The sequence below is a fragment of the Phacochoerus africanus genome, chromosome 1 (genome assembly GCF_016906955.1).
Source record: "Phacochoerus africanus isolate WHEZ1 chromosome 1, ROS_Pafr_v1, whole genome shotgun sequence".
In the NCBI taxonomy this organism is placed as follows: Eukaryota; Metazoa; Chordata; class Mammalia; order Artiodactyla; family Suidae; genus Phacochoerus; species Phacochoerus africanus.
This window is the reverse complement of record NC_062544.1, coordinates 175,821,915-175,845,042: the sequence shown is the minus strand read 5'-3', so window position 1 is coordinate 175,845,042 and position 23,128 is coordinate 175,821,915. Positions and strand designations below refer to the sequence as shown.

General features: G+C 39.0%; 1 protein-coding gene across 1 annotated transcript in view; it reads left to right on the top strand.

Moving 5' to 3' along the window:
* Window positions 1–23,128, top strand: part of PLCH1 (phospholipase C eta 1) — a 235,674-nt gene that overhangs the window by 126,537 nt on the left and 86,009 nt on the right. The window contains exons 3-5 of the mRNA XM_047785222.1: window positions 11,527–11,673; window positions 13,562–13,805; window positions 22,404–22,533. Coding sequence (XP_047641178.1) covers window positions 11,527–11,673; window positions 13,562–13,805; window positions 22,404–22,533 — 521 coding nt within the window. The remainder of the gene's footprint in view (window positions 1–11,526; window positions 11,674–13,561; window positions 13,806–22,403; window positions 22,534–23,128) is intronic.

The following is a 23,128-nucleotide window of genomic DNA, read 5'->3' as shown; positions in this document are numbered from 1 at the left end:
ACAGCAGGATCACATTGCTTACCATTCCAAAAGCAATAGTTTGCATCTGTGAACCCCAGATTCCCAGTCCATCCTACTCTCTCCCCCTTGGCAACTGCAAGTCTATTCTCCAAGTACATGAGTTTCTTTTCTGTGGAAATATTCATTTGTGTTGTATATTAGATTACAGATATAAATGATATCGTATGGTATTGTTCTTTCTCTATCTTTTTTTTAAATAATGATTTTTATTTTTTCCATTATAGCTAATTTACAGTGTCCTGTCAATTTTCTATTGCACAGAATGGCAACCCAGTCACACATACATGTATACATTGTTTTTTTTTCTTATGTTACCATGCTCCATCACAAGTGACCAGACATAGTTCCCAGTGCTATATAGCAGGGTCCCATTGCTTATCATTCTAAAGGCAATAGTTTGCATCTATTAATCCCAAATTCCCGAGTCCTTCCCACTCCCTCTCCCTCCCTCTTGGCAACCACAAGTCTGTTCTCCATGTCCATGATTTTCTTTTCTGTGGAAAGGTTCATTTGTGCCATATATTCTAGATATAAGTGAAATCATATGGTATTGTCTTTCTCTTTCTGACTTACTTCACTTAGCATGCGAGTTTCTAGTTCCATCCATGTTGCTGCAAATGGCATTATTTTGTTCTTTTTTATGGCCGAGTAGTATTCCATTGTGTATATCTACCACATCTTCTTAATTCATTCAGTGTTGATATATACCACGTTTTCTTAATCCATCCAATGTTGATGGACATTTAGGTTGTTTCCATATCTTGGCTGTTGTGAATAGTGCTGCATGAACATATGGGTGTATGTGTCTTTTTCAAGGAAAGTTTTGTCCAGCTATATACCCAAGAGCGGGATTGCTGGTTCATATTGTAGTTCTATATTTAGTTTTGGAGGTACCTCCATACTACTTTCCATAGTGGTTGTCTCAATTTACATTCCCACCAACAGTGCAGGAGTGTTCCCTTTTCTCCACAGCCTCTTCAGCACTTGTTATTTGTGGACTTAATGATGGCTGACAAACGATTTTTGAAAAATAAATCAGGATATTCTCCAGACATTTTCCTTGCCACAGGAGACGTATTTTTATTTATTTATTTTTTTAGCATGGATCCCCCCACCCCCATACCCAAACCACCTGTCACAGAAATAAGATGCCTACTTTAAATGCCATACAACTTGATTACCAACTAGCTGTGGTTGGAAGGTACCAAGCCTGCTTCAGCTCAGCAGGTGTTCTCTGAAACCTTCAGCTGTTGGGAGGTGGTTGGTCTGAAAGCCACAAACCCTTGGGGGTGGGAGATACTGTGTTTTCTTTTTGCACCTGAGACATGGAAGTTCCCAGGCTAGGGGTCAAATTGGAGCAGTAGCTGCCGGCCTCCGCCTCAGCCATAGCAACTGGGGATGCAATCTGTGTCTGTGACCTATACCACAGTTCATGGCAAAACTGGATCCTCAACCCACTGAGTGAGGTCAGGGATCAAATCCACATCCTCATGGATACTCGTCAAATTCATTTCCACTGTGTGACAACAGGAAGTCCCGTTGCTGTGTTTTCCAAAGGAAATGTGATCTCATCCTCCATCCTAAGACAGCCTTACAGGCACAAAGAAGTAGGACTTCTGTGGACACGATTAGGACAGTTTGCATGAAATCAGTTAAACTTTCTTGACTTTTGTTTGTTTTGCTGTTTTTGGCAAAAAATATCAACTCTATAAACCAATAGTTGGGGAGGGAAATAGAGTCTTGAGTGAAAATTGGGAGCTGCTGGGGGGGTATATGAATTTGTCGGAGCACAAAATAGATATCCCCTTTTAAAATGCAATGAAAATAAACACAGGCTGTAGGTGGAAAATGTGTGCATGACTTTAAGAAATGAATGAGACAAGGACAACCTGAGCAAATACTTCCTCTGTGTTGGTGTGTGTATCTACTGTGTAAGTTTCCTGTTGAGGTATCCTGCTTTTCAAAGAGATGACTCTGGATGGGGTGTGGGTGAGATCAGATAAAATGCTGACTGGTCATAGGGCTCAAAACTCAGCACCTCTGCCCTACTTAGCAGCTAAGTACATGTTAGACTGGATCTGAAATTGTGAGGTATTGATCAGTTCCCCCAAGGTACAAGAGCTTATAAAAGAAGTAATCTAAAATGATTATTTGAAAGACAGAATTTCAGATCTTCTAACCATTTCTTTAATTGGGATATTTTCTATTTTATTGGTAAGGGAGGAAACCTTATGCTGACATCTGAATATACAACCAAGCTAGTAAGCCTGTGCTCCTTTCATTTAAGTGACTGAATTAAGGCCCAGTGCTGTAACTGGGAAACTGATTGGCTCCCACTGACCCCACGCTAAAGAGGTAAGGTGAGCAGTAATGGTGCCTGGAGCTGTGGTTTTCAAACTTAAATGGCCTCAGAATTACATGAGACAGCTTTTAAAATGCAGATTCTCAAGCAACAAGGATTTCTGGAAACAAGGTCTAGGAGTGTGTATCTTTTTTTTTTTTGTCTTTTTGTGTTTTTCCTGAGCCGCTCCTGCGGCATATGGAGGTTCCCAGGCTAGGGGTCGAATCGGAGCTATAGCCACCGGCCTGTGCCAGAGCCACATCAACTCAGGATCTGAGCTGTGTCTGCGACCTACACCACAGCTCATGGCAACGCCAAATCCTTAACCCACTGAGCAAGGCCAGGGATCGAACCCGCAACCCCATGGTTCCTGGTTGGATTCCTTAACCACTGAGCCACGACGGGAGTGTGTATCTTAAAGAAAGCCAAGATTGGGGACCAGTTGCTGCCTTAAGAGAGGATGGATTTGTCCAAGGACCCACATTAGACTTCTGTCTCCTAACAGCTGTGCATACTTCCATCTTATCCATTGTTCTAACAAGCTAGCATAAATTAATGTGTGGTATAGTAAATTTTTTATTCTTTTTAACATGCTCAGTAGAGATGCTTTTGTGCTTTGACATGACAGTTCCTGTAGAACTAAGAGAAAATATTTTACTGGCTTTAGGAAAGGTTAAGCCTCACTAAGTCACCTTGTCCAGTGTCACCCAGGAAACAGTCAAGATGAGGAATAAGCAATAAATGAAACTGGCTCTTAGAGTTTCCTCGTGGCTCAATGGGTTAAAGATTCAATGTTGTCACTGCAGTGGCTCAGGATTGATCTCTGGACCAGGAACTTCTGCATGCTGCAGACATGGTAAAAAAAAAAAAAAGCCCCCAAACTATATTGTTATGAATTCTTGTTGGTATTTCATTTGTTTCCCAGAGCTAACAATTATGGACCAGAAACAATTGTTGAATATGAAATAGAAATATAAGGAGTATCATGTGAAAAGTTTTAATAAAATAGAAAAAAGTTTTTTACTTTTAAAAAATTATAGATGACTTCATTTTACTCTTTCTTTGACCTAAATCTCCTATATGTATCAACTTTGCAAACATAGTGACTATGCACATATAGAGTTTGCAGAGAAGTTCCAGAACGTTACTGCTAACCAAATGGTTTCTAAAAGCCTTTCACAATATCGTATCTTCTCCACAGGACTAATTTAGGCAATGAAAAAAAAATCAATGAACTCCACATTGTCTTCACTGGAAAGAATCATGACTTAATAAGAGTGGGGCTCTCTATGACTGTTTGTAAGCATACTTATTCATAAGCTGATGTGATTTGACTTTAAGGCCTTCTTCCTGGCAAGGAAGAGCATTTCTAATGGAAGCCATTCCTTTTAAGAGCAGTTATATTTTATATAAAGATAATTTTGAGACTTCATGTCTGCTGTAAGAGATCCAGATGTTAATCAGCTTTTTTTTCCCCTCCCCTTTAAAGTTATTCTAATAGGCTTTTGGATGAACTAGACTTTCTGCTTGTTGTGAGAGAATATTATTTGTGAAAGCCAGATCAGCTCTTTATATAGACTCACTCAGGGGAAAGTATACTTTCAGGTTGAGGGAAGTGGGTTAATCAGTGATACTCAGTGACCTTCTGAAGTCCACACAGCTAGTTAGCAACGGATCCCAAACCAGAACTCTTTTTGCTACCCCTCCTTCTGTCGCTAACCATGACTGACTCTGTCATCCAACCTATCAACAATGAGTCTTAGGACTCACCGTGTACCAGGTAGCAAAACAAGTTTCCGGTCTGTGCTGAGAATTAAGCATACCCTTTACTTCTGCTCTGAGGACTTTAGGAAATCTCCCTTTCCTTCCTTTGACAGAAATGTTTCCTGCATTATTTGGCACCTTGTCCATATAGAAATGATATTGTTTTCAGGAACTAATCCCTTTCAGTCACACAGATTTACTCTGATCTGTGGAAGATGGCAAGAAATCAATTCACATTTTTCATGTGCCTTTTTGCTAAGAAGATTCTCTTGCAGAGGATCTGGACTTTTAAATTTTTTTTTTTTCTCGCCAATGTGAACTTTGTTGATCGATGTCCCAGAATAGACGTGTTTACAAAAGAGTGCAAGTGATATTTTTGTATGGCCTCAACACTGGCATGGCTGTGACCCTGTCTGTGAGAAACTCTCTCAAGGTGATCTTCAAAGCAGAGAATGAGCAGGGCACCAGGTGTGCTTATTCCTATTGGAGGTGATTTTGTTTCTTGGCCTTTTAAAGAACAGAGATAGGAAATACAAGCAGGTATATATACACACAGACATACAAATACATGACTATTTGTGTGTGTGGTATGTTTTTGTTTACTTTTTGTGTTTCCCCTCCTCTCATTGATTTAATTTTCAGTTTGAACATGTAAGTTCCTAAGAGAGGTTTCACTCCCTTCTTCATTCTTTCTACTGAGTTCTCTTCCATTCTCAATAGATAGCCAGCTTCATTGTTTTCTGGGTTATCCTTCTTGTGTTTTTGTAATGATAAACAGATATTTGTAAATGCCCTTCCTTTTTTATGACACAAAAAGTAGTATATGTGTATGTGCTTATTTGCACTTTGCCTTTTTCACTTACTAATATTACTTGGAAACTATTGGTTCAGAGATCTTCTTATCTTTTATAATTGTGTAATACTCCATTGTGTGTATGTGTATATCAGCTTGTCTCCTGTTATGCGTCATTTTTATCCTAAGTGCCAGTGGAAGAGTTTAATGTGGTGTCAGGGAGGAAGTAGAGGGAAAAGAAGACAAATGAACACAATCATCATAGGAACCTCAGAAACATTATGCTGAGTGGAAAAAGCCAGACACAAAAGCCTGCATATTGTATGATTTTCATTTACATGAAATATCCACAAAAGGCCCATCTATAGAGACAGAAAGTAAGTTAGTGGTTGTCTAGGACTGTGAGTGAAAATGGGAAGTGATTGTAAATGTACATGAGGTTTCTTTTTGGGATGATGGAAATGTTGTAAAATTAGATAATCGCACAACTGTAAATATACCAAAGTCATGGAATTATACATTTAAAATTGAATGCATTGAATTTTAATGTATGTAAGTTACATCTCAAAGCTGTTAAAATCACCATCAGGTGACGTGTATGGCCTTCCTAACTGAGATTTTCTCTGATGTGACTTTGGCTTAAAGAATTAAGCAGCAACATGGATGGACCTAGAAATTATCATACTAGGTGAAGCAAGACAGAGAAAGACAAATATCGTATGAGATCACTCATATGTGGAATTTAATAGAAATGATTAAAAAAGAACTTACTTATAAAACAGAAATAAATGCACATATTTTGAAATCAAACTCAGTTACCAAAGGGGATACTGTGGTGGGGGACGTATGGATTGAAGGGACGGGCTTAGCATATACACACTACCATGTATATAATAGATAACTGGCAAGGCCCTGCTGTATAACACAGGGAAATCTACTCAGTATTCTGTGATAACCTGTATGGGAAAAAAGAATATATATATATATGGATTATATGTTATATAGAACTGATTCACTTTGCTGTACACCTGATACTAATACAACATTGTAAGTTAACTACATGCCAATAAAACTTAAAAAATTAAAAATTAAAAAATAAAAAGATTAAATTCTCTTGAATGCCATATAGACATAGTGGAAATATTAGGAATCCCCCCAAATGATACTTTCTGTTATGATACTTCAGATCAGAAGTGTGTGTATTTGTTTGTTTAGTTTTTAGGGCTGCACCTGCAACATATGGTGGTTCCCAGGTTAGGGGTCAAATCGGAGCTGCATCTGCCTGTCTACACTGCAGCCACAGAAATGCCAGAGCTGAGCTGCCTCTGTGACCTACACTGCAGCTCACAGCAATGCTGGATCCTTAACCTACTGAGCGAGGCAGAGGATTGAACCTGTATCCTCGTGGATACTAATTGGGCTCATTACCGCTGAGCCACAACAGGAACTCCAGGTGTGTGTGTGTGTGTTTAACAAGCATTTTCTGCTTGAGGAACTTAGTGAACTGATAACCCCTAAAGAAATTTACTTATTTTAAACTGCCTGTGACAAAAATGATTGATTTAATCCCTTTTAAAGAGTTGAATTTTAAAGGACCTTATAGACCACTTTGTTGTGCCTTTCATTTTATAGACGAAACTCTGTTGATAGTTTTAAAACTCTAATTAAGTAATAAAGTTAGAAACGTAATCCTCTACTCATCTGTTTTGCTCTTTAAATATTTATGCTCTTCTGTTAGGCAGCGATTAAAATGATAATTATTAAGACTGTGGAAACATGGAAAGCTGTTTATAATACAAATGAAAAAAAAAGTAGAGTTCCAAATGGCTTAAATATCTTGATCACATCCAATATGTCAAATTTGTACTCAAATTAAGGTCTGGAACATAATAGACAAAAACAGGCTATAATGGGCTGATGGGAGATTCTCCCTTAATATTCTTAAACATTGCTGTGTTGTATCCAAATAAACTACTTTTCTAAAAATATTAAGGCTACCACAGGGAGAATGTGGGATCAAAGTGATTGTTGGTAGTTGCCTGAACTTATAACCTGTATTTGCAGACTTTCCCCAGATACCTTCCAGCACTGGAAATGTGCATGATGGGGTCACGTCATCCTAAGCCTCTGGAACTCTTCCCTTGTTTAACTGCCATTGGAATTTTTTGCCTTTGTTCACTTGTTTCTCTCCCTATTTTATGAAATCTACTGATCCAGCATGGCTGGAGAATGACTTTATAGGGGGTAGTAAATACTGTTATCTCTTTCAGCTGAAAGAGAACATGAAGAAATACGAATCTGTGGGTGGTTTATATGACATTGGAAGAACATTTTGTCTCTGACGTGGGTGATTATTACCCAGTGGAAGGAGTTATAAAGAATGAGGGTGCCCCTTCTCTGGTTAGCTGTGTAACTCCAATGGGCTGTCTTCTGTAAGGTTTTAGGGAGAAGTGGGTGCAGTGACTTCAGACCCCACTAGACTTGTTTTTTCACGTTGACTCTAACGAAGTGACATTTCTGAGTGATAGGGAACATCATGGAGAAAGCATGGAGCAGCTACATAAATAGTCCAAGCAGCACGTCATTTCAGACCCTAGCTCTGCCGTACATTTTCATCATACTTGTTCATGGCAATGGATCATGCTGGCATTTTAGCCCATGGCTCAGTTGGTGGGATAGATGTGAGGCTAGTGAATCTTAATTACCCAAACACACTCTCTCTCTAAAGGGTTGGATCCCACTTTCTAAAATGTGCGGGTTTCTTCGGATGTTGCTTGCTAAGTGGTGGGTGGTATGTATCAGCTCAAGTAGCTGATTAAACTTTCCTATCACTGTGCTTTCCTGTTAAAATGAGAGTGTTATGGTCATAGTGGTCCCATCTCAGGGAAAAGAAATGGGACTATAAAAAGTAGAGGGAAAGAAGACAGTGTGAACAAGAAGCGGGCACCATGTTGGACGTGTAGACAGTCCTTGCTGTAGGTCTATATTCGTTGCTTTAGATCTGTGATGGTGAAGTTAATTTCAATTGTCTATTATGGTATAAACAATTCATTTTATTCTCTCTTCCCAAACAGACATCCTTCTGAATCATATCTTTTATCCCACCACTCCTTTGCTCAGAAATATGTAGAGAATCTCTTACTGCCATTAGACTAAAATCTTATGCCAGCATCTCTAACCCCCCTCACCTTATCTGATCTGGCCCAAGAATCACATATCCTGTCATTTCCCTTTTAGGTCACTGTACCAAAGACAGTGGGCCATCTTTTCCTGTCCTTTCATCATACCCCTCCTCTCTCCTGTCCCCAAGTCTCCACGGACGCTGATTTATTACCATGCTTTTCTCTGTCCCAGCACGCTGCATTCTTCTTTTGCTATGGACTCCATTGTATTTTTGTCTTAGTATTTATTTTTTTAAATGTTAATAATAAAACTATAATAGTAGCTACCATTTATAGTGTCTATGTTGTGCCAGGCACTGTTTTCAATACTTTGCATGAGTTAATGCATTCAACCCTCGACATTTCAAGGAATAAATAGCATTATTTCCATTTTATAGGTGAAGTAATAGAGGCATAGAGGGGTTAAATAATGTGCTCAAGCTCCTACAGCTAGTAAGTGGCAGATCTGGAGTTATATCCTAGGCTGTCTGGATCCAAACTCTGTGTTGTTAACCACAGCTCTAAACTGCCATTAGTAAGTTATATTTCTAGAGGTTCATTCTCTTCAATTTAACCTCTTTAAGCCAAAGCCAAAGTCTTCTTGCTCTCTGCTTTACCTCATTATATAGCCCTGTGCCTGGAACAAAGAGTTGCTCTTTGAATATCTGTTTATTGATGTAACCTACTGTCAGTGGCCAAAGAAGTTCTAAGAGATTTTTCTGGGAATTTTGGTTTGCTTGGTTAGACTTGATAATTTATCTTGGTACACTGGCTGTCTTCTGTTCTCCCTCTAAATACTGGTATGAGATGGTCAGTGTGGCTGAAAAAGAATTGATGTACAAACTGAATCACTTTGTAACAGCAGAAATTATCACAACATTGTGAGTCAACTGTATTTCAATTAAACTTGAAAAAATGAAAAAAGACAAAAGAAAAATTCTCATCCATGACTTTTATTACCTAAGTGAATGGTGCTCAGTGGTGGGTAAACTTACTAAAGTGTGTGCCACCAATTTAAAATTTCGTTCTGTGCTTCAAATTAAACATTTTAAGTTTGTGTGTTTTCTTAAGTGGATTTTATTACTTGCATATTTGATATGTTAGATGAAATGAGTAAAAGCATCCTGTATATACTTTACCTTTCTTGCAAAATCAAATCCTAAAACCATACTTAATTTTATGCAGTTCTTCCTGATTTCTTTGGGGGAAGAAAAGGCTCTTCATGGAGGAAATAGTGAAAGTTGGTTATATTGGAGTTACCTTGCGTATGCTGTACATACAATATTAAGATTTGGGATCAAATTCTCTCCTAGTAAAAAATAAGTTATCAAAAAAGCTGAAGTCTAACATTATTGAAGTTTATCAACTGCATTTCTTTACCTATCAGCATGCTGCGTGATGAGTTAGGTACTTAGAGCCAGCTGTTTCTAGTGCTCTAATGGTTACATATGTGCCTGTGTATGGACTGGTGAAACAGAAGCTGTTTCTGGCAGATGCCATGAGAAAAGGACGTTTGGAAGAGTACTATATAACTTGTAGGACCACGGGGAAAATGGGATAATTGATGAGCTTCAGGAAGAGTAACTGTAACAACTAACATCTTGGGGTGGCTGACCAGGAGCATCTCTTAAGTCTTTGCCTTTGAAATTGCTCAGTTCTGTTTTCATTCAGCACTCCACTCAGGATTCATGTTCCTTGGAAGGGAGTCAGATTTGCTCTAAGCTTAGGTCAGGTGCCCATCTCTTGCTTGGGGTAGTTGACAGGCTACCAAAGGCACATAATATGGGAAATAAGTATTTCCAAAGGAAAAGTGCGTACTATTAACAAAGAAAGGGAAACAGGCAATACCAACAGATGGCTCACGTCCATCAAGGTTCATCTCAAAGCACAGAATTTAGATGATAGCGTGAACTTGGATAAGTGATTTGAATTTTACCTGCATCCAATTACCAAGTTATTTCTCTAGATGGAAGGTCCTAGCAGCTAAATTCATTAACAATTATTTTATGCTTAATTGTGAGAACTTGATTTTTTTATAATGATTTTTATTTTTTCCATTATAGCTGGTTTACAGTGTTCTTTCAATTTTCTACTGTACAGCAAGGTGACCCAGTTACATATACATGTATACATTTCTTTTTTCTTACATTATCATGCTCCATCATAATTGATTAGATATGGTTCCCAGTGCCATACAGCACAATGAAAACCAGATTTTTTTGCCTTTTTGCCTTTTCTTGAGCTGCTCTCGTGGCATATGGAGGTTCCCAGGCTAGGGGTCTAATCAGAGCTGTAGCCACCGGCCTATGCCAGAGCCGCAGCAATTCGAGATCCACGCCGCGTCTGCAACCTACACCACAGCTCACGGCAACGTGGGATCCTTAACCCACTGAGCAAGGCCAGGGATCGAACCTGCAACCTCATGGTTCCTAGTCAGATTCGTTAACCACTGTACCACGACGGGAACTCCTGATTTTTTTTTTTTCTGATCACATTTTAAAATAAATTTAGCTGTCTTCAAGCATGTGCAAAACTACAATTATATGAACCCATATACAGCCATCATCCAACTCAACAATTGTTGAAACATTTTGCCATTACTTGTGTTTGCATTTTAAAGCAGTATCCTAAGATGTTTTTATAACTGGCTCATAACATTTAGCATGAAGTCTGAGAACTTGCTTTCTTGACTTAAATTCAAGTATCAAATTATTTCAGTCTTAACACCAAAAAATATGTTGCCAGTTAGAAGAAAAGCTGCTTTGTTCAATAGTAATGCATTGTTTATCTAGAAGTAGAATTTTATTTCCATCAGGAAGGCTTTTTATTGGCTTAAGCCTGATGAGTCAATTATTTATTTATTTTTGGCTGCACCCATGGTATCTGAAGGTTCCACATGCCAGGGATTGAACCAGTGCGACAGCAGTAACCTGAGCTGCTGCATTGGCAGTGCTGGAGCCTTAACCTGCTGTGCCACAATGGAACTCCTCAATTCTTTAATAACTATCTTTGCAGATTACCTCTTATAAATTTGGCTTCTTGCCCTTAGAGTATTTAGGGTGTGAAAGGAAGTTTTATTTGATAGTAAGGTTTCTTTTTCTTTTTTCTTTTTTTTGTCTTTTTGTCTTTTTGCCTTTTCTAGGGGCCGCTCCTGTGGCATATGGAGGTTTCCATGCTAGAGGTCTAATTGGAGCTGTAGCCACTGGCTTCCGCCAGAGCCACAGAAACTCAGAATCTGAGCCGCATCTGTGACCCACACCACAGCTCATGGCAACGCTGGATCCTTAACCCACTGAGTGAGGCCAGAGATCGAACCCACAACTCATGGTTCCTAGTTGAATTTGTTAACCACTGAGCCACGATAGGAACTCCGATAGTAAGTTTTCTGAACACCAGAGCACACGTGCATCATGTGAGAGCTGAATGTGCTTTAATCTTGTTTGCAGTTGAAAGATGCATGAGTGTGATGCAGTCCGGGACTCAGATGATCAAACTGAAACGGGGGACCAAAGGGCTTGTCAGGCTCTTTTACCTGGATGAACACCGGACCCGCCTCCGATGGAGACCCTCTAGGAAGAGTGAGAAGGCAAAAAGTAAGACCAGCTTTTGAATTCTTTGCTTGACTTGGCACAGTAACACATGGGTTCTATTGGGTGGGCTCTGTGGAAGCTGCAGATCTGTACAACTTTCATATTTTTGTAAGATTTAGGGTTAGAGAATGTGGAGAGAGAGGATAAGTAAAATGACCATTTTGGCTTTTGTTAATTCTTTAATAGGGGAATTTAAATCCATAAATTTTCTTATCCACAAGTGCTGTACATGGTAATACTTCTTCTGTGTTGGAGACATCTTTTTTTTTAGTTGGGATATGAGGTTTTATAGCTTAAGGCCTTTTATTTTCCTGTAAAAAGTGAAGGATATCCTCCATAATGCTTTCCCTCCATACCTTCTATACTTGGCTCAAAGTCTAGGTTGAGTTCCCTGTCCTGTCCTTTGTTCTGCTGCTTCCCGCCTGTTTGCACAGGAACTCCTTTATCCAGGATCTCTTCACTTTTCTGGTGGCCTATTGCTGAGTCTCCTAACCAATCTCCATTTTGCTAGTTCCTTCTGCCTCTCTCCATTAAGATGCTTTCCTCTTCAAGTCACAGACTAAATTAGGCTTACTTGATAACAGAAATTTATTCTCTCACATAACAGGGAACTCAGAGACTGGCTTGTCTCAGGCATGGAATGCTGAGTCTCTAGTTCTGGTCCCACAAGTGCTCTTGGCTCTACCTCTTGTGAGCTGGCATTGTAACCAGGCAGCAGAAACAAGGCTTCACAACTGATAGGGTGGTGAAGATGCAGCAAGGGGCTTTCTCTTCCAGGACCTCCTTTTCAGGATGGAAGAGCTGCTTACCATACCCTTCCCTCAAAGCAGAGCACCCATGTCTCTTTGGTTAGAACTGGGTTGTGTTTCCACACCTAAATTAATCAGATAATTTAGGAATTGGGCCACCCCAGTGGCGTAGACCCCCACAGAACGTGCCCTTGGGCTGGGAATAGGCCCATTTCCCCATGAGTCATAGGGAGAACACATTGAAAGAAAGAAAAATTGGGACTCTGCAGAGCAGAGAAGTGGATGGTGTACCTGGGCAATCAGTAGGTTTGGTACACTCCTGATTCATGCCCCCAAGCAAGCAAGCAAGCAAACCAAGAAGACAGTTTTAGTGTAAAGTAGTCCTCTCTGACAGTTCTTCTCTGATCCAAACCTGCATGTTGCTTTACTGCCTGAACAATGCTAATCTCTGACCTGGTATTCTCCTTCCCCCCATCTAGCCTCTATCTGCCTTTCCAGCTTTAGCTCGAATTGAGCTCTTCTTTTGAGTGTTCAGTCCAGCATTAATGGCCTGTTCAGCATCCCAGGAGTGGGCCTAATGTTTCTGCATCTTTATGCCTCCTTCCCTGAGCTGCCACCTTGTCTCCTTCCACCACTCTACTTTGCCTTTACCATCATGGACTTCTCTCTTGAAATCCCAGTCACCTTTATCTGTGCTATTCAATTACCACCAATTTTTTTTCCCCTTCAATTTTTAACTGTTGGCTTATGCATATTGTAAAATGTCAGAGTCAGATTTAGGGTCTTATTGTATGTTTTCCCTGCATAAATGTATAAATTATACATTTGCCATATTCATAGCCTCCTTTTCTACTAGTTTTCTTGTCCTGTTGGTTATATTTGTCTTGCTATCCCAAATATCAACACATCCTGACACAACACCTGGGAGGATATTGTCTGACTGTGCTGGAGGGTAAAGTGGTACCTGGGGAAGGTTCCTAGCAGGAACTGATAGAGCTTGTATTTTGAATTTGAACTTAAGATCACAACTTACAGACGATGAATTTTATTTTCAAGTTTTAAGATGATTTTGCTTTTCTTTTTTTTTTAATGCAAATACATTTTCACCTGCCACATAACTGTGTATCTTCCTCTCCTCACAGTACTTATTGACTCCATTTACAAAGTCACCGAGGGTCGCCAGTCTGAAATATTCCACAGACAGGCCGAGGGGAACTTTGATCCCAGCTGCTGCTTCACCATCTACCATGGCAACCACATGGAGTCCCTGGATCTCATCACCTCCAACCCTGAGGAGGCTCGCACCTGGATCACAGGTCTCAAGTACCTGATGGCTGGCATCAGTGATGAAGATTCCCTGGCTAAAAGGCAGAGGACCCACAACCAATATCCTTCCTGGAACTTTCATTTGCAACTGTGTATGCGTGCATGCATGTGTGTGCGCACGTGTGCGTGTGTGTGTATGAGTCTGTATTTTTTTCCCATAATTTTGAGGCTTAAAGCCACTTTCCTTGCTGTATCTTTCTTTACCTTGAGTACTTTCAGTCTCCTCTTCACTTTCATCCCAAGTAAATGAGTGCAGAGAACATGTAGAAACTTAAGCTTGCATGAACTCAGGAGCAGACTTCTTCTGAGGAGACTGGATTTAGTACCACAATCTGTGAGGTCTCCAAATGCAACCTAAATTTGCCTAAGAGAGATGAGGTAACTGGGAAAGTATTTATTTGAATTAGAGAAAATCCTACTTTGTTGTAAAATCAGTTTATTTTAACAAATAATTTTTGAGTTCCAATTAGGTACCAGGTATTAAGTTCTTTCCTGCTTTTTCTCTTTTCTTAAATTATAGTTTGGAAACTCAACTGATTGACACTCAAGGGGAAATTATTTTTGACTTAATATTTACCTTCCCTCTCTAAATTGTTCAAGAAACTGGAGTCTGATTCTTACTCTTTTTTTTTTTTTGTCTTTTTAGGGCCACACCTGTGACATATGGGAGTTCCCAGGCTAGGGGTTGAATTGGTGGTGCAGCTGCTGGCCTATGCCACAGCCATAGCAATGCTGGGATCTGAGCCATGTCTGTGACCTACACCACAGATCACAGCAACTCCGGATCCTTAACCTACTGAGCAAGGCCAGGGATCAAACCCATATCCTCATGGATACTAGTTGGATTTGTTTCTGCTGAGCCACAATGGGAACTCCCTGATTCTTATTCTTTACTAAACCCATTCTTGTGGCCCTGTGGTTCTGACAAGATAAAAGATTAACATACTTGGTCTGAGTGCATCTATTCTGCTGGGCTTGAGCTAGGCGTGTGACACACATGGCTTTTCTGGCCTTGGTTTCCTTATCTGTACAGTGTTAGCTGTGTTGACTGCTTTGGTTACCTTTTTCATGTTTTGGGTGGTCTTAAAATACATGTTCCCCCCTCCATGTAGGGAATAGTACCACTTCCTTGCTGTCATTGGAATGTGTACCCTAATTTTTTTCTAGAGCAGTGATCAATTTGTACTGCCATAGCTATAATCTCTGGGCATTGTTGGGGCAGAGTGGAAATAGCCTTTGGAAGGATGTTGACAGTGCAAAGATTTAAGCTGATGAGCCATGATGTTTTCATCAATATTCACAGCATGCAGATCAATGCAACTGGGATTCATAAAAGAATAAAACACAAACATAGGAATTAACTTTCTGTGCTTTTTTCCCTGTTAGTTTGATTCTTAACTCCTTTATATTTGGAAAAAAAATGCTGAATTACTGGGAAAGCTTTCTGATGCAAGCCACAGAACCATACTAACAGTGCCTCAACCAATATAAAGAATATTCATTTTCTCATGAATAAGAGACATGAGACGAAGTGGTTCCAGGGTTGGTTAATTTGGTGGCCCAGTAATATTACCAGAGACCCAGGTTCTGCCATTCTCAACATGTTGGCTTGGTCCTTTAGCTGGCTACCCTTTAGTCAAAGAAAGCTGCAGCAGCTCCAAATGCGGAGAAGCCCTGCCCTGAGGGAGCAAAGTTTCTTCTAATAAACCTTTTTTTTGTTGTTGTTCAAAGCAAAGAAAAACTTCCCAGGAGCTCTTCAAAAGACTATTTCTAGTGCAGGTGCATTCCTCAGCCAACTTCTGACAAGAGAAATTAACATAATTAGACTTTTGTCTCAGGGCCCTTTTTGCATTCTTAAAAACTGAAGACCCAAGAGTGTTTTTATGTGGGTTCCACCTATTGATATTTGTCATATTGGAAATTAAATCTGAGAATTCTGAAAATATCTCATTAAAAATTATAATAAATTCTATTACGTGTTAACATATTTTTATGAAAAATAATTTTTTCAAAGTGAAACAAATTAGTGAGAAGGGTGGTATTGCTCTGTTCTTCTATAAGTCTTTGTTTTACGCATATAAGATCATATCATCTGAAAACATAATTTTACTTCTTCCTTTCCAATTTGCATGCCTTTTCTTTTTCTTGCCTAGTTACTCTGGCTAGAACGTCTAGTACACTGTTGAGTAGAAGTGGTAAAGGCAGACATCCTTGTCTTGCTCTTGATCTTAGAGGGAAATCTTTCAGTTTTTAACTGTTGAATAGAATATTTGCTGTGGTTTTTTCATATATGGCTTTTATTATGTTGAAGTAGTTTTCTCCTATTCCTATTTTGTTGAGTGTTTTTAATCAGGAAAAGGTGTTGAATTTTGTCAAAATGCATTTTCGGTATCAATTAAGATGATAGTTGTTTTTTCCTTCATTATGTCGACGGAGCATATCACATTGCTCAATTCTCATAAGTTGAACCATCTTTGTATTCCAGGAATAAATCCCACTTGGTCATGGCATATAATCCTTTTAATATGCTGCTGAATTGTATTTGCTAGTATAGCTGACCCTTGAACAATGCAGGTGTTGGAGCACAGACCTCCTGAACAGTTGAAAATCCAAGTATATTGTTATAGTTGTCCCTCCTTATCTTTGGTTCTGACTCTGTGGAGTCAACCCAATGTGTATTGTGTAGTACTGTAGTACTTACTTTTGAAAAAAAAATCCATGTCTAAATGGACCCACACAGTTCAAACCTGTGGTATTCAAGGGTCAATTGTATTATGTTGAGGAGTTTTGTGTCAATGTAAATAAGAGATAGTGGCTTGTAGTGTTCTTTTCTTGTAGTGACTTTGTCTGGCTTTGGTGTCAGGGTAATGGTGGCCTTGTATAATGAGTTAGGAAGTATTCTCTCCACTTCATTTTTTTGGGGGAGGGGGTTGGAAATTTGAGAAGGATTGGATATATGTTTTTCTTTAAACATTTGATTAGAAGCCATCAAATCCAAACCTTTTCTTTGTTGAGATTTTAGATTTTTTTTTTTTTTTTTTTTAGGGCGACACCTGCAGCATATGGAGGTTCCCAGGCTAGGAATCTAATTGTAGCTACAGCTGCTGGCCTGTGCCACAGCCACAGCAGTGCCAGATCCGAGCCGAGTCTGCAACCTACACCACAGCTCACAGCAATGCCGGATCCTTAATCCACTGAGTGAGGCCAGGGATGGAACCCACAACCTCATGGTTCCTAATCAGATTCATTTCCACTGCACCATGATGGGAACTCCCAGATTTTTTATTTTTTATTCAATATCCTTATTAGTTATAGGTCTATTCAGATTTTCTATTTCTTTGTGATTTTTTTTGTCTTAGTAGGTTTCATGTTTCTAGGAATTTGTCCATTCTGTCTAGTTTGTCCAATTTATTGGTATAACATTGTTCCATAGTAGTTTGTTATACTCCTTTATGTTTCTGTCAAATTGGTAGTAATGTCCCCACTTTCATTTTTGATTTTTAGTACTTGGAGTTTTCTTTTCTCTTTTTCGAAAGGCTTGTCAATTTTGTGGATCATTTTGAAAAAACTATAGTTTCCTTGATTTTTCTTAATTGTTTTCCTATCATCTGGTCTCATCTTTATTTCCTTCTTCCTGATATCTTTTAAAACTTACTGAGACTTAATTGGTGGCCTAAAATATAATTTATCCTGGAGTTCCCGTCATGGCTCAGTGGTTAATGAATCTGACTAGGAACCATGAGGCTGTGGGTTCAATCCCTGGCCTTGCTCAGTGGGTTAAGGATCTGGCGTTGCCGTGAGCTGTGGTGTAGGTTGCAGATGTGTCTTGGATCCCGCATTGCTGTGGCTCTGGCATAGGCTGGTGACTACAGCTCTGATTAGACCCCTAGCCTGGGAACCTCCACATGCCATGGGTATGGCCCTAGAAAAGACAAAAAAAAAAAATTGTCTTGAAAATTTCCCATGTGCATTTGGAAAGAATGTATATACTGTTATTGTTGGGTAGAGTGTCTGTATGTGTTAGATCAGGTTGGTTTATTGTGGTGTTTAATTCTGTTTCCTTAGTTCTGTCTGGCGGTTCTATTTGTAATTGTGAGTGAGGTATTGAAGTACCCCAAGTATTGTAGGACTATCAGTTTCTCCCTTCAATTCTGTCTGATGTTTTTTTGTTTTGTTTTGGTTTGTTCTTGTTTTTTGCTATGCCATGGCATTGAAAGTTCCTAGGCCAGGGATTGAACCCACAACAAAGCATCAACTCAGGCCATTGCAGTGGCAGTGCTGGATTCTTAACTCGCTGCACCACAAGAAAACTTCTGTCTGTTTTTGCTTTATCTATTTTGATGGTCTATCATTAGATATATAAATGTTATATCTTTTTGCTGTGTGGAGACTTCTATTAATGCATAATGTCCTTGCCTCTCGTAATCTTTTCTGATTTAAAGTCTATTGTCTTATTTTAGTATAGCACCCTTGCTCTCTTTTGGTTATGATTTGCATGGAATATCTTTTCCCATCTTTTCATTTTTAATCTGTCTGTGTTTTTGGATCTCATGTGCGTCTCCTTCAGACAGCATATAGTTAGGTCATGAGTTTTTATCTATTCTGTTGATCTGTCTTTTGATTGAAGAGTTTAATCCACTTATATTAAAATAATTGATAAAGAAGGATTAATGTCTGTTATTGTATTTTTGTTTATGCCTTATAGCTTTTTTTGTCCCTTATATCCTGCCTTGCTATCTTCTTTTGTGTTGATTTTTTTGTAGGAAAATGTTTAAATTCTTTTCTCATTTACTTTAATGTGAATTCTATAGCTGTTTTCTTTGTGGTTACCTTGAGATTATATTTAACATCCTAAAGTTATAATACTCTAGTTTGAATTTAACCAGCTTAGGTGAATAGTTTTTTGAACCTGATTTGTTTGTATGTATTTCCTGGCAGTAGAAAGTTTTCATATTTGAATTAATCAAACTGACAGCTGAGGAATTTCATATTCTGAAAATATGCTGTCTGGAAAGCAAGTGTACCCCAGAACCACACAGAGGAATGATTTTATAAGAAATTTAGTAGAGTTGATGCTTATGTCAGTGAGGAAAGAAAAAGAAACAGGAAATTAATGAATAATGAAGAGGAAGCTGATGTCAAAAATAGGAAATGTTGAGTTAGAGAAGCATTCTTACACAGATTTATCAGAACTTCATAGGGGTTTAGATAATGTCTTTTTTCCAACTTTTTAAAAAATTACTGAATGAATTTTGTTACATTTATAGTTGTACAATGATCATCACAACCAAATTTTATAGCATTTCCATCTCAAGCCTCCAGTGCATCCCCCAACCCCTAAGCTGTCTCATTTGGAAACCATAAGTTTTTCAGAGTCTGTGAGTCAATATCTGTTCTGCAAAGAAGTTCATTGTGTTCATTTTTTAGATTCCACATGTAAGTGATAGCATTTGATTTTTGTGCCTCACTGTCTGACTGACTTCACTTGGCAAGATAATTTCTAGGTCCATCCATGTTGCCAAAAATGCTGTTAGTTCTTTGCTTTTAATGCTGAGTAATAGTCCATTGTGTATATGTACCACATCTTCTTTATCCACTCCTCTGTCAATGGGCAATTAGGTTGTTTCCATGTCTTGGCTGTTGTAGATAATGTCTTAATAACATAATGACCTCCTTGATTGGATGTACATTTAATTACATAATTGAGAACAGAGCTGAGATGTTCATTATTATTACATTTCAGTTAGCCATGAAAATTTCAACTGTGAGTGAATAATGAATCTTAAGTGGTTGTGTGAAAAAAAATCCATCTAGTGTAAAGTGAAATTCAAGTTATTTCTGCAGTACGGCTGTGTCGAAGGCAGGTAGATGCCATACATGCATCTATCAGAAGCAGTATAGTGTTGTGGTTAAGGACTGAGACTGGTGCTGCCCTGTCTGGTCCAATACCAACTCTGCCATGTACTACATAACTTTGGGGAAGTCCTTATACCCTGTTGCTTCAGAGTCTTTATCACATGATGACAATGTTAACTGATAGTGCCCACCCTATATAGTGTGTGATCAAATGAGTTGATTACACACAAAGTGCTTTGATTACTGTCCAGCACATATTAAGCATTTTATGTTGCTAAAGAGAGATAAGGATTGGCGAATCTTTTGCTTTCTCCTATTTGGATAGATTCATGTCTGAAAGCTTGCTGGCTCCAGCATGCAAACATGATGGTGCTGGCACTTAGCCTCAGCATTTTCCTCTGTCAGATCATTCTCTTCCATGATTGCCCATTTTACCTTTTTTTTTTTTTTTTTTTGTCTTTTCTAGGGCCACACCTGCGGCATATAGAGGTTCCCAGGCTATGGGTTGAATCAGAGCTGTAGCTGCTGGCCAACGCCAGAGCCACAGCAACATAGGATCCGAGCCGCATCTGCAATCTACACCACAGCTCACGGCATCGCCGGATCTTTAACCCACTGAGCGAGGCCAGGGATCAAACATGCAACCTCATTGTTCCTAGTTGGGTTCGTTAACCACTAAGCCATGGTGGGAACTCCCCCCATTTTACCTCTTGACGCCACTAGGGAAATTATTACCTCTAGCAGACTTTAGGCCTTTAGACTTTAGGTCCTTTACAGATGTTGTAAATGGAAGCCTTACACCCTCCCTGTAAATCAGGAGTTCTGCATATGCAGCCTGCAGGGTAAATCAGGCCCACCACCTCCCTTTATATGAGATCCTGAACTAAGAGTGGGTTTTCAGTGGTTGAAAAAAATCAAAAGAAAAATAAAATTTTGTGACACATGAAACTTTTATAGAATCGAAATTTCAGCATCCATAAATAAAGTTTTATTAGAACACAGCCATGTCAGTTCACTTATATATTGGCTATGGCAGCTTCTGTGTAATAGTGGCAGAGTTGAGTAGTTGCAATGGAGACCAAATTGCTTGTAAAACCTAAAATATTTACTCTCAGGCCCTCAGAAAAAGTTTTCCTGCTCCTGCACTAAATAATACCATTCAGTTTGATAAAAATACTAAGCCATAACTTTTCATTCAGTTTTTATTCTCCTGTTTTTTCTTTGCAGAATGACTATTTCTTTTCTTAAATTTGTCATGTATATGGCTATGAATCATTAATTCAGGGCTTTCTTGGGCACTCATGTCTTAATTATGAGGAATGACTTTGTGATAACCAGAATACTTTTACCTGCAATTGTTATCTTATACCATGTGTACTGTTACTGAGAGAGAATGGTTTTTTCTTTCATAGAATCTTCTAGTTGCAAGGGGCTTCAAGGTCATCTAGTTGTGTTCACTGACATTATAGATGAAGAAATGGAAGCCCGGAGAGGTGATAAAAGTGACCCACTGTCACTCGGCCAGGTCAGCGTAGAATGAGAACTAGTGTATGTTTCTTGGTCTGATTCTACCTCTATTTCTGTCCTTCCAACCCCATCTAAGAAATAGAAATGTTCTGAATTACTACTGGGAGGTTAGTTAATATTTTGAAAGTCTCTCAGTTTGATGTCACCTGCTTGATACTACTCCTTGACCCTTTCTTTTGACCTACTCTCATCCTCCCATTTCTTGGATTTAAACCTAAGTCTTTTTCTTACTTTGATTCTGTTTTTCCCTTTTTTTCATCACCATCGTACTTTCTCACTTCATTACCCTTTGAATTTTGCAGCTCAGTTTGTTTTTTTAAATATTCATGGCATTCCTACCTTCTGTAATTTACCCCTCTAACAACTGTGAATCATACATTAAAAAAAACCAAACCCTCTACTAAAACTTAACTGGGACTTTTTAACTCATCCATTTTTTGTTACCATTTATTCTGCTTCCTCACTATGTAAAACAACCCAACTCACTGTCCTGGGGTAGAGGTGGAGTCTTTAAAATTCCAATTCACATGATGTTCCTTTGTATCTAATCTCCTATTCTCAGGCACCTAGTATCATATCTGAGCTTTGAGAGCAGCCTTTAGCATATCAGGCTTATAGTTCCTATTAATGCCCTTGCTTTAGAAGTTGAGGCTATTAGGTAAGAACCATAAAAGCTAATGATAGGACAGGGAACAGTGTAGAGAAAGGCCTGTGAAGTGCTAGGCCAGCTTGCAGAGGACCTGCGTTTGAGAACCAATTCTCTTACTGGTTCTTACCAAATTTCTCCCTCTCTTCTTTCTGGTTTTATGTCCTCATCTGAACAATGAGGAGATTGAACAAGATGGTCTAAATTTTTAAATGTAAGGGTGGGACTGAGAAAAGGGAATTGAAAAGATCTTGTAGTGTGGGGTATTGTGAAGGTTAAAAACATACTAGATGAAAGGTTGTAGGAGAAGATAAGGCCCATATTTGGTGTATTTGGGGTTTCAGTACATCATAGAGATGATTTAACAGTGTGGTTAAAATGGTTGAGTTAAAGAAGCCCCCAAAATGATACAGTTTGCCTCTCACTTCCCACAGAGGTGCCCTCCTCCCTGCATCTCTTTGATTGTAGTTGTCACTATTGGTAGTTCACAAAGAGCTCTGTGGATTGTAGGGGCCTCCTCAAGAGAATTGCTTCTCCAGTTCAGTTAATGACAAATGTCCCTGTGAGTATTCTGTGAAAGCAGTTTTTATTTTGGGGAAAATGCAGATGTTTTTCTTAACCTTCCGCAAGTGGGTGAAGCAGACCTTTGAGGAAGCTGATAAGAATGGTGATGGCTTACTGAACATTGAAGAGATACACCAACTGATGCATAAACTAAATGTAAATCTGCCCCGAAGGAAAGTCAGACAAATGTTTCAGGTATGTTTTCACAATTGGCCTTACGTAAAATACATGATGGAGGTTATTCATGTACTGAGATATTTCAAAAGGCTATTTTGTCTTATTGGAGACAAATAGCTGCTCTGTGTTTTATTTTTCTTTGAAGAGAGGGGCACTTTATTTCATCAAGGAAAAGAAAAACATTCTATACTTAACATGCGTGCACAATTTCACCTCCTAAAGTACTTTGTTGTTGTTGTTGTTGATGCTGCTGTTTTTAGGAAATAATTCTAAGCACTTTACCTGACACTGAAATAATGGAATAAACATTATCCTAGTCCCTTAAAGAGGATGATAAGGTTTTGTCTACTGACCTCATAGTCTGCTGTGATGATCAGAATAAAAACTAATTAACGTGAAAAAACAGTACTTGTCTGTCTCTGGTGGTAAGTTCTTAAGGAAAATCCATGGGCCCAAACTTGTCCTGTGCCTCCTGCTGGGATTGTACTATCTTTCTTCCAAGATGCAGAAGTGAGTTTGGTCAGGAGTTCCCACTGTGCCTCTGCGGTGACAAACCTGTCTAGTATCCATGAGGAAATGGGTTGATCACTGGCCTCGTTCATTTGTTTAAGGA